Below are 15,372 nucleotides of genomic sequence, written 5' to 3' on the forward strand. Positions count from 1 at the left end.
TAAGTAAACAAATGACAGATCTGAACATAAGTGCTGTGGGGCTGGGAGGGGGAACTGAATAAAGCAAGTCAGGACAACGTAGAAGGGAGTGGGAGAAGAGAAAAGGAGGGCTTAGTCAGGGAAGGTTTTCTGACATTGCTTCTGAGAATTATCCTTCCTCAGTCATTTTTCTCCTTTCCCCCCACCTCCAGGGCACCTTCCCCCATGGCATCGACATCCTGACTGAGGCTGACTATTTCGCCGTTGGTAACAAAGCTAATTGTTTCCTCAGCATAAGGTGAGTTTCCATCTTTGCCATTTCCAACTGTGAAACTTGGGCTTCAGGACAGGGCCTGCCAAATTTCCTGCATTTCCTGCTTGCTGGGAAATGCCCAAGCATCAGCACGATGAACATTGGAAAAGTTAAGAACAGAAGTTGAAGCTGTTCCTGGCCACTCCACCTCAGGTTTCTTAATAATAATAATTGTGGTGTTTGTTGAGTGCTTACTTTGTGGTGGCTCTGCATTTAGCATTTGGGTAGATATAAGATAATCAGTTTGGACATAATCCATGTCCCACATGGGGCTCGCAGTCTAGGTAAGAGGGAGAACAGGAGAAGTGAGACAAAGAGAAGTTAAGTGAGTTGCCCAAAGTCATACAGCAAGCAATTGGCAGAGCTAAGATTAGAACCCAGATCCTCTGACTCCCAGGCCTGTGGGGCTCCCAGTCAAGGTAGCAGGGAAGCGGCATGGCCTAGTGGAGAGAGCACGGACCTGGGTTCTAATCCCGGTTCTGTCATTTTTCTTCTGTCTGAGGCACTTTTTGGAGCCTCAGTTCCTTCAGGTGTAAAATGAAAATTAAGACAGGGACTGTGTCCAATCTGATGAACTTCTACCCCAGTGCTTAGAACAGGGCCCATCACAAAGTAGGCACTTAACAAATACCATTAAAAAGTTGGGGAGGTTAGTTAGGTTCTGTTTGTGCTTCTTCTGACACTAATGACCCCAGCTGGGGCCAAGGCTGCAGGTGAGATGAGGGAGCCCCTCTTACCCTTATAGCAAAAGGCCTCTCTTCCCAAAGACCCTGAGATGGGCCTAGTGGGAAGGGAGCAGGTGAACGTTCTGTCATTCTGTTCTTACCAGAAGGAACAAGTCATTGGCTCTGAGCTGCCCAGACAGGCCAGAAACCTGGGCCTTTCATCATTAGTGTCCCCTTTTTTGTATTGTATATGTTGAGCACTTACTGTACGTCAAACACTTTTCTAAACTCTGAGGTAGATGCAGGTGAATTAGGTTGGGACACGGTCCCTGTCCTATATGGGGCTCACAGTCAAAGTAGGAGGGTCAGCAGAAGAATTGAGGCAAAAAGATTAAGTGACTTGCTCCAAGTCACACAGCAGATAATAATAATGAGATGGTATTTGTTAAGCACTTACTATGTGCCAAGCACTGTTCTAAGCCCTGGGATAGATACCGTTTATCAGGTTGGATGCAGGCCCTGTCCCACGTGGGCCTCACAGTCTTAATCACCATTTTACATGAGGGAACTGAGGCACAGAGAAGTTAAGAAAGTTGCCCAAGGTCACCCCGCAGACAACTGGCAGAGCTGGGATTAGAACCCAGGTCCTCCGACTCCTGGGACCATGCTCTTTCCACTGGGCCATGTTGCTTCCCTAATGAAAAAATTTTCAAACGACTTAATTTTTTCATATATATTTATGAAGCCCTAGTATTGGTTTTTAAGCTCCACTTTTCTGCGCTAGAGCCATCCTGTGAGTTAAAGGCATTTCACAGCCCAAAACCGAAATTCTTTCCCTGCGGGATACGATGGTTTCTGCTGGCTAGTGGTTACTTGACTTTGAATCCCAAATGAATTCTAAGAGGAAGGGAAGAGTAGCATTTTTTGTTGCAAAGAGTTCTCTCCCATGCCTCTGCAGATAGTTTGGGAGAAACGTGAAAGAGATGGATGTTGAGTGGTGAGTGAGAAACCTGGAGTCAAGGAATTAACAAGCACCGTTTGACATGCATCTTTTTTCACCTGATCTAGAAATCGGGGCAAGAGAGCTATTTCTGTTATTTCAGTTTTGTCCATGGTTCTTTATGTACCTGTTCTGAGTGGGTGGCTTCAGCAGAAAGTGCGTAGGTCCATTCATTCATTCAGTCATATTCATTGAGTGCTTACTGAGTTCACAGCACTGTACTAAGCTCTTGGGACCTTACAATAGAACATTAAACAGCCTAGCCCACAACAGAATCACAGTCTAGGTGACCAGAAGTCAGGGCTTTTAATAATGATTGTGGTGTTTGTTAAGAGCTATGTGCCAAGCACTGTACTAAGCACTCGGGTAGAGAGAAGATAATCAGACCCAAGTTGTATTCCCAGTGCTGCTACGGCCTGGTTATGGGCATGGCACTTAGCCTTTCTGGAGCTCAGTTTCCTCGCCCAGGGTAAGGGTGAGACACACTGCACTCTCTGCGATTGGGTCCTGTTTATCTAACTTTTCAGGACTCCGCCCAGGGTTGTATCCATTGCTGGGCACACGATAAAGGCAAGGGTTATTTATTTCAGGAGGGATGAATGTTAAACTTTAGACTCTTTCATTTGAACTCAGTTGAACCAAAGATCTACTTCGGAGGATCATTTTATCTAGGCTGTTTGAAGGATTGAGAAGCAGCGTGGCCTAGTGGAAAGAACGTGAGCCTCAGAGTCAGGGGACCTGGGTTCTAATCCCAGCTCCACCACTTGCCTGCTGAGACTCCTTGGGCACTTAATTCCCTTTCCTTTCCATCCAAACAGCTACCTTGTTGATCCAGACACTTATCCTATCCTGGCTTGGCTATTGCATCTGCCTCCTCACTCACCTACCTGCCTTCTGTCTCCAATGCATACTTCAGTCTGCTGCCTGGATCATCCTTCTACAAAACCATTCAGTCCACATTTCTCTCTTCCTCAGAAACCTCCAGTGGTTGCCCATCCACCTCTGCATCAAGCAGAAACTCCTTGCCATCTCCTTATCACCTTACCCCCTCCTATCTTACCTCACCGATTTTCTACTACAGCCCAGGCCGCACACTTCACTCCTCTAATACCAACCCACTCACTGTACCACATTCTAATCTATCTCGCTGCCAACCCCTTGCCTATGTCTTGCCTCTGGCCTGGAACTCCCTGCTTCATGTTTGAGAGACAGTCACTCTCTCCACCTTCAAAGCATTATTAAAAATCACATTTCCTCCAAGAAGGCTCCCTGACTTAACCCTCTTTTACCCTATTCCCTCTCTCTCCCTTTTGAATCGCCCTTGCATTTGAATTTGTGCCCTTTATTCGCCCCATCCTCAGCCCCACAGTCTTCTTTATATTAATTTGTCCCCCTCTCTAGACTATAAGCTCATTGTCAACAGGGAATGTGTGTGGGATATTGTTAAACTGTACTCTTCCAAGCGCTCAGTACAGCACATGGAACAAAGTAAGCGCTCAATAAATACAATTGATTGATTGTAAAATGAGGTTTAGATAGTAATTCTCCCTCCTATTTAAACTGGGAGCCCCATGTGGGACAGGGGACTGTTTTTGATCTGATTTTCCAATATCTTCTACCCCAATACTTCGTGCAGTGTTCAGTTTAACAGATACCAAAATTATTAATGATGTTATTTGTTAAGCGCTTACTGTGTGCCAGCCACTGTTCTAAGCACTGGGGTAGATACAAACTAATGAGGTTGGACACAGTCCCTTCCCACCGAGGGTTCAAAGTCTTAATCTCCATTTTACGAATGAGGGAACCGAGGCACAGAGAAGTTAGACATCTTGCCCAAGATTGCACAGCAGACAAGTATTATCATTAGTGTTATCATCATTATCATCTATGGGTAAAAACCTGGTTTTTATTTGTAGGCAATATGGAAATAAATGAATTGGGAAAGCTAGACATATAAACTGGCACGAGATCATGCCAAGACATGTGAGGCTGAAGTTAAATGTTTGTGGAAAACGAACCAAACCTGACATACAGGATCAAGGCCCTGCAGTGGCATTGAAGGGGCAGTGTTTGTACTTTGGCTAACTCCCTTCCCGAACAATGCACACTAATAATCAGTGCCTAAAGGGACAACCAGTGTTTAAATGTGACTCAGTGCAGCCACACTAGCATAGAACCGGAACGGATACAAGACTTTGGTTTGTGGAAAATAGAGCATTTGGAGAAGGACAGTTTATATCAGAATCACCAGGGCGGTTTTGGCACGTTTCTTGAATTTCTGGTATTTTGTCAGCATGTAGCCACCTTCTGGGTGAGAGGTGTTCACTTGTATTTTTGAACCCTTCAGATACATTTCTAGAGAAAGTAATAGCAATGGCGATATGTCAAGTGCTTATGAGGGTGGATAAAAGATAATCTGATAGGACACAGTCCCTGTCCCACATGGGGGTCACAGTATAAAGGGAAGAGAGAACTTTCCTATGTGTTCCAACTGCCCTATGTGTAAGGAGTCAAATTCTTACAACTAGTGGAGGTTGAAAATTCTGCTAGCCTTATGCCGATGGCCAGTAGTAAGGACCGGTTGCAAATTGTGGTGGGCTTTTTTATCAGAATTTCAGTGTGGTTATTTGTAGCCCATTTACAACATGGAGCACTGTGGTCTAGTGGAAAGAGCACAGGCCTGGGAATCAGAGGACCTGGATTCTAGTCACGGCTCTGCCACCTGCCTGCTATGTGACCTTGGGCGAATCACTTGCTTTTCTGTGCCTCAGTTGTCTCATCTGTAAAATGGGGATTAAGGCTGTGAACCGATGTGGGTCAGGGGCTGTGTCCAACCTGATTAGATTGTTTCTACCCCAGTGCTTAGAACAGTGATTGACACATTTGCACTTCACAAATACTATCCTCATCATCATCGACAAATACGAGAACAACATTAGTAATAATAATAATCTACATTGAAAATGGGAGGTTTCTCGGCAGGAAGGTACGTTAGACCTAATGGATTCTAGGCAGTTGTCTGGGGGTTATCCAAAGTAAATTGACTAGCTTATTCAGGGAGCCCAATTTTGAGACGTGTGTATTTTCTATAATCACCTAGAGGGCAGGGAATGTGTCTGTTACACTATTGTATTGCACTCTCCCAAATGCTTAGTATAGTGCTTTGCACACAGTAAGAGCTCAATAAATATGATTGACTTCCAAAGTTTTGGACTGTCCAGGCAAAATCAGGTCTAATTTTGGCTCCTATGCTCTTTCCACTAGGCTACCCTGCTTCTCCTGCTTCTTCATAGCCCCTCAGCTGTGGGTTGAGTCTGTGCCTGGTTGGCACAGTCTTTTTTTTTTTTTTTGCACAGTAGATAGTAATTATAATTATGGGATTTGTTAAGTGTTTACTATGTGCAAGGCACTGTACAAAGTGCTGGGGTAGATACAAGCAAATCAGGTTGGACACAATCCCTGTCCCAAGTGGGGCTCACAATTTCAGTCCCCGTTTTACAGATAAGGTAACTGAGGCCCAGAGCAGTAAAGTAACTTGGCCAAGGTCACAGTGGCGGAACCAGGGTTAGAACCCATGACCTTCTGACTCCCAGGCCCGTGCTCTATCCAGTACATGATTTAGTCAACTGGAGCAGCTAAATACCATACACAGGCTGTCTTTTTCTTTTCTCAAAACCAAGCCCCTTTTTCTCGATTTCCCATCCTTTTACTGTCTTGGCTATTCCTTCCTTTAATCGGTGGACTAACTTATTTGCCATCTCCCTCTGCAAACAAGACCTGGCATTAAATAGCTCAAATTTCAGTTGTCATCAATTCTGTCGGTGGGTTCAGTGGCAAGAGACGTGACGTGGGTGTAGAAACAGCTAATTTGATGCCCGTGACCATATTAGAGCCTGCCACCCCAGCGTTCTGTTATTAATAATGACAGTGATGGTACTTGTTAAGTGCTTCCTATGTGCCAGGCACTGTACTAAGTGCTGGTTGTAGATAGTGCTCTTGAGCACCGTTATTTTAAAACAGCATCAACCTGCTCCCTGCTATTCCCCACCTCCAGGAAATGATATCCAGGTTCCTAATGGCACTTGGCTTGAAGGAGATATTGCTCTCTGCCTCTCGGTTAATGGAGCCTTTCCTTTGAGATTCCCGGAGGGAGTTTGGTATTTGGAGAGTGTCGCCTTCTCAGACAAACTGGTCTTTTCAAGTGGTAAATGACCAGAAATCAGTATTTATTGAGCACTTTTTGTGTACAGTCCATCAATCCATGGTATTTATTGAACACTTATTGTGTACAGAGCGCTGTATTAAGTACTTGGGAGAATACAGTTGCCCATCTGCATCGACATCAAACAGAAACTCCTCATCACTGGGTTTAAAGCACTCAATCACCTCACTACTCTCCTTCTACAGCACACCTCTCTTCTCTAATGCTAACCTTCTCACTGTACCTCGATCTTATCCATCTCGCAACTGACCCTTTGCCCACATCCTGCTTCTGGCCTGAAACGCCCTCCCTCCTCGTATCTGATGGACAATTACTCTCCTTCACTTCAAAGCCTTATTGAAGGCATATCTCCTCCAAGAGGCCTTCCCTGACTAAGACCTCCTTTCCTCTTCCCCCCACTCCCTTCTGTGTCACCCTGACTTTCTCCCTTTATTCATCTCCCCTCCCAGCCCTATAGCAGTTATGTCCATATCTGTAATTTATTTAGTTTTATTAATGTCTGTCTCCCCCTCCAGACCCTAAGCTTGCTGTGGGCAGGGGATGGGTCTGTTTATTGTTGTGTCGTACTATCCCAAGAACTTAATATTGTGCTTTGCACACAGTAAGTGCTCAATAAATGCAGTTGACTGCTTGGCTGACTTGAGTTTGTAGACACATTCTCTGCCCACAGTGTGCTTCTGGGGAAGGGTGCCCAAAGGAGAAGCAGTGTAGCCTAGTGCGTAGAGCACAGTTCTGGGAGTCTGAAGGACCTGGGTTCTAATACCAACTTCGCCACTTGTCCATTGTGTGACCTTGGGCCTGTCACTTAACTTCTCTGTGCCTGTTACCTCATTAGACAATGGGGATTAAGACTGTGAGTCCCATATTGGACATGGATTGTGTCCAACCTGATTATCTTATACCCAGAGCCTAATACAGTGCCTGGCATATAGTAAGTACTTAACAAACACCATTTAAAAAAGAAGGCAGCCACTTTGAAAAGCAATACCCATTGAATTTCAGCTAGAGAACTGCACCAGTGATGGAAAATCTTGACCAGTTGTCAAGGTACCGTGGGTTTGTTTGTGTGTACCTGCAGGGGAAGGCGGCGGTGAGATAACTTTGAGATCTTGGCCTCCTTTTGGCAATACTCAATTCCGAAAAAACACATGGGAGCGTGCTAGTGAGTGTGACTCACCTCACCCTTCCTTCAGAGCAGGTAAATCCAGGCCGAGATAGATCAGCGGGTGGAAATATTTGCTATCATCCCTGCGAATCCAAGGGCGTTTCAGCTCTGCAGTTTTTTGTGGTATAGGTTATTCTCTTATTATTTGCCAGGCACTGTACTAAGTGCTAGGGTAGATATAAGATAATCAGGTTGGACACAGTCCTTGAGCCACATGGAGCTCACATGCTTTATCTCTCTTTTACAGACGAGGACAGTGAGGCACAGAGAAGCTAAGTGATTTGCCTGGGGTCCCAAAGCAGAGAAGTGGCGAAGCTGGGATTATTTATATGAATGTCTGTCTCCTCCTCTAGACTGTAAACTCATTATGGATGGGAAATGTATCCACTAATTCTGTTGTACTCTCCTAAGCACTTAGTATAGTACTCTGCACATTAGTAAGCACTCAATAAATACCATTAATTGATTGATTAATTTCCATATCACTTTACTTCTCTGTGTCTCAGTTCCTTCATCTGTAAAATGGGGATGAAGACTGCAAGCCCTATGAGGGACAACCTGATTACCTTGTATCCACTCCAGTGCTTAGAACAGTGCTTGGCACATAGTAAGTGCTTAACAAATACTATCATTATTATCATTATTACTATTATTTGCTAGGTGTTCACTATATGTCAAACACCAGAGTAACTGGAGTAGTTAAAAGACAATCAGGTTGGACACTGTCTCTGTCCACATGGGCCTCACAATCTAAGTAGGAAGGACAACAGTTATTGAATCCCCATTTTACAGATGAGGAAACTGAGGCACTGAGAAGTGAAGTGACTTTCCCAAGGTCATACAGCAGGACCTGGGATTAGAACCCAGCTCCTCTGACTTCCCAGGCCAGTCTTCTTTCCATGCTGCTACTCAGCTTATGGATACATGTTTATTCAGTTGTATATTACTTTATCTATTTGGTTTTGTGCCTTTTCTTTGCTCATTGTGTTTATTGTTTCTATTTCATCACTTTTGTTATTATCTTGTTTTATATGGTTTCCTCTTTTTAAAAGTATTTACATACCTGCCTCCCCATTAGGGTGTAATCTCTTTGACTAGCTAGTTGGACACACCTCTCCCATACAGAGCTCACAGTCTTAATCCCTAGCTGGCAGTTGAAGGAACTGAGACCCAGAGAAGTGAAATGTCTTGCCCAGGGTCACACAGTAGACAAGTGGCAGAGCCAGGATTGGAATCCAGGTCCTTCTGACTCCCAAGCCTGGGCTCTTTCCATTGGGCCATACTGCTTAAGCCATTCATTTATTCAGTTGTGTTTATTGAGTGCTTACTGTGTGCAGAACACTGTACTAAGCGCTTGGAAAGTACAGTTCAGCAACAAAGAGGGACAGTCCCCGTCCACAATGGACTTATATCACAACAGAAAAATTAGGGAATATCCTTCCTACAACACCTGCCTGGGCTGGTACAACATGATCCATGGGTCGAAACAAGGAGATTTGGGGTGAGACGAAGCAGGAATGTAGATGGATGCAGCATTAATCGAGGCCTTCTGCCTCCACCGTACTGTCCAATATTTCGCATTTCTTCATTCTTTTGCAACGTTATAAAGCTTTGTAATAGTGCTGGACCCATCAGTCAGGCAATCATTGGCATTCGTTGAGCGCTTACCGTGTCCCAGGTACTGTACTAAGCACTTGGGACAGTACGATACAACAGCGCTGGTAGCCACATTCTCTTCCCACAGTGAGCTTTTATCTAAACACTTTGTCTCTCACAACGGCAGGGGCGGTTGAATCTCGGCACCATCTAAGGGTTACAGGAATGCAGTTTTCTCTCCCAAGCAGCCGGCTCCGGCTTTGCACCAGAAATAACCGTATCCGCTTTCCGTTTCAGCGTTTACATTGCCGGCTTCCCCGAGTACACCCAGCCCATGATTGATCACCTCATCAGCATGAAGATCAACCACTGGGATGGGTATGTTCATCGTGGAGGGGGGCGTTCGTTAATCAGTCAATCGGTGGTATTTATTGAGCACTTACTATGAGCAGAGCACAGTACTTAGCTCTTGGGGGATTACAGTATGTGCCAGGCACTGTACTAAGCGCTGGGGTGGATACAAACAAATCAGGATGGGCACAGTTCCTGTCCAGCATGGGCTTACTCTTTCTCAGGCAGCAGTTGGTTCTCACCCCCCTGACAGCCTGCAAACCAATATCTTCTTGTTCTTCCCCTTTATGAGGGAATGAATCTGATCGGGTATCAGGAGCTCTGACTGCATCACTCTTGCTCCCTTACATTCTTGGTGTACTTTCATTTTCATTTTTTGTTATGGTATTCAGCACTTAGTAGGTGCCAGGCACTATTCTAATGCTGGGGTAGATGCAAGGTAATGAGGTTGGATTCAGTCCCTATCCCAAGTGGGGCTCACCATCTTAATCCCCATTTGACAGATGAGAGAACTGAGGTCCAGAGAAGTGACTTGACCAAGGCCACAAAGCAGACAAGTGGAGGAACTGGAACTAGAATTCAAGTCCTTCTGACTCCTAGGCCCAGGCTTTATCCATTAGACCCCGCTCCTTCTTTGGTATTTGTTAAACACTTACTACGCTCCAGGCACTGTACTAAATGATACACTAAACTTCCTAAAACCCCTAGTCATCTGCCACACTTGCAAAAGCTTGTTTGAGGGTAGGGTTTCAAGTTTGATCTTTTTTTAAAAGAAAATTATTTTCATGGTATTAGTTAAGCCTTACTATGTGCCAAGCACTGCTCTAAGCACTGGGGTAGGTACAAATTGATACAAATTGTCAATCAAGAGGCTCACAGTCTAAATCTAGAGAAGCAGCATGGCTTAGGGGATAGAGCATAGGCCTGGGAGTCAGAAGAACCCAGGTTCTAATCCCAGCTCCCCCACATGTCTGCTGTGTGACCTCTGTGCCTCTGTTCCCTCATCTGTAAAATGGGGATTAAGACTGTGAGCCCCATCTGGGACATGGACTGTGGCCAACCTGATTACCTTATGTCTTCCTCAGCACTTAGTACAGTGCCCGGCACATAGTAAGCGTTTAACCCATGCCATTTTTAAAACAATCGTTTTTATTGAATGCTTACTGTGTGCAGAGCCATGCGCAAAGCACTGGGGAGAGTACAACCCACCAATCTAGCAGTCAGATTCCCTGCCCGCATAAGTGGGAGAACAGGACTCAGTGGGCTGGCACACAGGTTGCAGAGACGGCCTCCCTGCCAGGGCCCAAAATTCAGTCTTTTCTCGTAATGACGTGAAGGCAGTGGTCTTGTCAAAGGATGGCCGCCCACATTGTCCAGGGAGACCTGAGGCACACACACGACGTGTAGTGTACATCATCCAAGCTGCTGTGACAGCCATCCTCCGTCAAGCTGTGTCAGAGCAAGATAAGCAGGCTCTTAAAGCCATTTCGCTAATTACAGTAGCAGTCCGAAGGTAGCTCAGCCCTTCGGAGGCAATTAAACCCAGCACTTCAAAGGGAGAGCGTAGAGTGTCTAATCCAGAACACAGCCAGGGTGTTAGCGAGGGCTGCCAACCGTGAACACAGCCAGAGTTGGGTCAGATTTTCTCCTGACGAAGCAAGTCAGACCCTCTGGCCATCCAGCCAGACGGCCTGTTCAGCCATTCATTCGCTCGGTCAGTTGTATTTAGGGAGCGCTTACTGTGTGCAGAACACTATACCAAGCGCTTGGGAGAGTACAGTGTAACACTAGACAGACACGTTCCCTGCCCACAGTGAGCTTACGGTCTAAAGGGGAGTTACAGCCACAACTCTCAACGTGGAGAGAGTGGTGGCAGATCAGCAACGGGGCAGAGGGTGGAAGCTGGGGATCAATGGCATTGATTATCAATCATTCAGTGGTGCAGAGCATTGTACTATGTGTAGAACACTGTGTTATGTACTTGGGGTATAGGACAAAAGTAATAATTTTGGTGTCTGCCAAGCACTGTTCTAAGCTCTAGGGTAGATACAAGTTAATCAGGTAGGACACAGTCCCTGTTCCACAAGAGGCTCACACTCTTAATACTGAGGTCCAGAGAAGTGAAGCGACTAGCCCAGGGTCACGCAGCAGACATGCCAGAGCTGGGATTAGAACTCAGGCTTTTCTGAGGCCCAGGCCCGGGCTCTATCCACTAAGCCAAGCTGCTTCTCAGTAGAATTGCCAGAGACCATCCCTGTCCCGAGGGAGCTTACAGTCTAGTTGGGGAGACATAAAAATACATTTCAGCTAGGGGAAAAGGCAGAGTATAAAGATAAGTCCTGTGTGGTCAGGGGTGGGGTGATCGGCAAAGTACTTAGGTGCCTAGGCAACTCCAAGGGAGTGTGTATAAGGTGCGGAAATGAGAGATTAAGTCAGGGAAGGCTTCTTGGAGGAGGTGTGATTTTTAGTAGGGCTTCAAACACTGGGTGAGTGGCTAGTGTCTTTGTTGTCCCATCCTCGGGAGAGCTGGCTTGTTTTTCTTCTGCTTATCCTTGGCCTCAAGTTGGAGTTAAAATTGCCAGTCAAATGAGGATGGGCTCAAAAGGAAGGAAGCACAAAGTAAGCTGCTGTGGGACAGTCTGCTGGGGGACAAGGAATAATTGAAATAACATGGAAATTCAGCCCACCTCATAGCCCTGATAGGAAAGTGCCTGTGCTATCCCAGGCAGCGGGTGAGACATGCCCAGACACACTCTTTGATCAATCAGTGGTATTTGTTGAGCGCTTATTGTGTGCAGAGCACTGTACTATGTACTTGGGAGCGTACAATACAACGAAGTTGATAGACACCTTCCTTGCCCACAAGGAGCTTACAGTGTAGAGAGGGAGACAGACATTAATATAAACAAAGAGGTTATGGATATGGACATAAGTGCTGAGGTGACTAAGGAATGCAGTTCTAAGTCTCAGAGCAGCATGGATCCTGACGGGCAATAGAACCCAACTCCCGGCCTCTCCTCAGGGCCTCACCTGAACCATTCGCAGCTCAGAATTCTCTTCCCAAGGATCTCCAGGAAAATATGCTCCATATTCTCACAGTAACCCTTCTCTTGCTAGGTGAGACCACCATTCTCAAATTTCCATGCTTCCTGTTGGTAACGTTACAGTGACGAGGAAGCTTACCACTCAGTCACGGCCCAAAAGAAATGGTTTTTCGTCAAGTTGGTGCCGTGCCAAATAAATGAATGGTCTTTATTGGGTGCTTACTAAGTGTGGAGCACTGTACTAAGCGTTTGAGAGAGTGCAGTAGAAATGACAGGAAAAGCATCAACAAGATTTCCAAGATATTGTGTTCCAGAGGCCAGTGGTGGTCGCCCAAGCCAGTTTCCATAATAATAATAATGACAATAGTATTGATGGTATTTTTTAAGCACTTACTATGTGCCAAGCACTGGGTTAGGTGCGAGGTGATCAGGTTGTCCCACGTGGGGCTCACAATCTCAATCCCCATTTTCCAGAGAAGAAAAATGACTTGCCCAAGGTCGCACAGCAGTGGAGTGGCAGGTCTCGGATTAGAACCCATGTCCTTCTGATCCCCGGCCTGTGCTCTTTCCATTAGGCCATGCTGCTTCTAGGGTTGGGGAATGACAGTAGCAAGAATCGTGTTTGAAGTTGTAGAAACCTTAGCAGGCGTCCATAATCTTGGGAATTGTTGACAAAAGGTGCTTTTCCCAAATTATAGTCTGACCAGGCTCTTGATGGTCTGGTCCCATCCATCGTGGCTTGTTCCATACTTTTGGTTTAAACATCCTTTTTTGGTGTGTTAGTTTGTAATCTAAGGATCCTGGTTCCCAAATCTGCTGTTAGGCATCGAAGAAAAGCCACTCTTACCTAATGCAGCACATGTATTGGAGGGTAAACATCGCCCCCATATAATTATCTTTAATTAAATGGCGCATACCCATGAAGGATCAGGACCATAATTGTGTCATGTACAGATTAAATGTGATCAGGTATTCCAGAAGATGATCCTATCATTTACTTTGTTCTCTGAGTCTTTTCTTTCTACCATCCTCTCGGCTCTAACAGGCTAGGTTCTCCACTCTCTCCCCTCAAGAATTCTCCCAAAGTTTCAAAGAATGGAAATTTGATTTTCTATTTGGGTAGCTAATAATTGTGTCTGGAGTACCCTCTGGCCTTTGGGATATTTTCCCAGAGGGAATTGATTCTCTGTCATAGTCGGTGAGTTCCCTACCTCACATCATTCAGCAGGTAAAAGGTTCATAAAATGAGCTTTCTAGGAAGAGGATCAATTTTCTCCATGTTGAAATTCTCATGATTGAGCTTATCATCGCTTTGATGTTCTGCCACTTTTCTATATTGTTAATTTTTTTATTATTTTATTTTTTTGGAAAGCTCCATCTCAGCCTAGAAATGCTTTTGAGAAAGAATGTTCGAAGGTTTAGGTCTCTCAGTGACACCCAAGAGAAGACTTTTCATTGTGTTTGCCCAGAAGTCAGGACGAGGCAGGTTCACCCAGTCCCCCTTCAGTGGGAGACTTGGCTTCTGGGAAAATGTGCTATTCTGAGAAGCAGCACGGCCTAGTGGAAGGAGCATGGGCTTGGGGGTCAGAGGACCTGGTTGCTAATCCTGGCTCTGCCAATTGCTTTCTCTCAGAGACCTATGCACATTCCCTCAGAGTTTGGCATGATGGAACGAGCCCAGGCCCTGGACTCAGAAGTACATGGGTTCTAATCCTAGCTCTGCCACTTTCCTGCTGTGTGATCTTGGGCAAGTCGCTTGACTTCTCTGGGCCTCAGTTTCCTCATCCATACAATAGGGATTCAATACCCATTCTCCCTCCTATTTAAATTGCGAGCCCCATGTGAGACCTGAACATTTTAGTCCAATACTCTGCATATAGTAAGCACTCCATAAATACCATTGATTATCCCATTGCCTAGTATAGTGCTTGGCAATAGATTCTATTATTATTATTACAGTGCTCTGCACACAATAATTGCCCAGTAAATGCAGTTTATTGTTTGACTGATCATTTTTTCCTTCCCTTTGTTCATGTGTCTGGGAGAATAAGTGGTTGCTTATTTTTCCAGACTGTAAAAAGAAGCTAAGGGGCTCGTTCTCGTACTCTCCCGAGGCACTTCATTCCCTACAGTCTCTTTGCTGTTCCTGGGGATCTTTCACCAGAAAGTCAGTTGGGACTATAGGAATATTTTCTACCTTACAGGGTCATCCGAGAACTGGCCACCAAGGCTCTGCATAATCTCACCAAGCAGGCTCCAGAGTACATGATCCACAGCGGTGAGTAGCCAGTCCTTGTTTTCAGAGAAGCGGTACGGCCTAGCAGCAAGACCATGGGGCCGGGAACCGAGAGACCCGAGTTCCAGCCACTGGCCGGCCGTGAGACCTCGGGCAAGACACTTCACTTCTCCGGGCCTGAGGTTCCTCATCTGTAAAACGGGGATTCAGTCCCTCTTCTCTCTCCCCCTCCCTCAGCCCCACAGTACTTAAGTACACATCTGTAATTTATTTTTATGTCTGTCCCTCCCTCTAGATGCTATGCTCCTTATGGGCAGGGAACGTGTCTACCAACTCCTTTGTACTCTAGTCTCCTGAGTGCTTAGTACTGTGCTCTGCACGTAGGAAGTGCTCAACAAGTGCCAATAAGTGGTATGGCTTAGTGGTTTCGAGCCCCGAAGGAGGGGCCGGTTGGGTTTGCTGTATGCGTTGTTCTTGCCAGGTGCGTGATGGGCCACACATGTTTTCCAGTGTTCCCCAGGCTTCTGCCCTCAGCCGTGGGTCCAGACCTACATACTCGCCATGGGGCCATCCTCGCCTGCGCTGAGATCACCTATGCGCTCTACAAGCTGGCGGCCGAGAACAAGAGGTATCAAGGCGAGATTACACGCCGAACAGGGTCCTTTCGTATGCAAGCTGTCCTAGGAACCCCTCTGTGTAATTAGGAAGATCTCATGTTTGGGGAACATTTTAGCCATCATAATTTGTGTTTATTTGTATCAGTGATGTAAGGTTTTCGAGTTCCTACAATTGCCTGGTAAC

General features: G+C 45.8%; 1 protein-coding gene across 1 annotated transcript in view; it reads left to right on the forward strand.

Annotated features, from left to right (window-relative positions):
- TBCD (tubulin folding cofactor D) overlaps positions 1-15,372 on the forward strand; it is a 207,664-nt gene that overhangs the window by 144,983 nt on the left and 47,309 nt on the right. The window contains exons 18-21 of the mRNA XM_029080077.1: positions 192-277; positions 9,238-9,318; positions 14,540-14,613; positions 15,082-15,199. Of these exons, the coding sequence (XP_028935910.1) occupies positions 192-277; positions 9,238-9,318; positions 14,540-14,613; positions 15,082-15,199 (359 nt within the window). The remainder of the gene's footprint in view (positions 1-191; positions 278-9,237; positions 9,319-14,539; positions 14,614-15,081; positions 15,200-15,372) is intronic.

Source organism: Ornithorhynchus anatinus, chromosome 15 (genome assembly GCF_004115215.2).
Source record: "Ornithorhynchus anatinus isolate Pmale09 chromosome 15, mOrnAna1.pri.v4, whole genome shotgun sequence".
NCBI classification, from domain to species: domain Eukaryota; kingdom Metazoa; phylum Chordata; class Mammalia; order Monotremata; family Ornithorhynchidae; genus Ornithorhynchus; species Ornithorhynchus anatinus.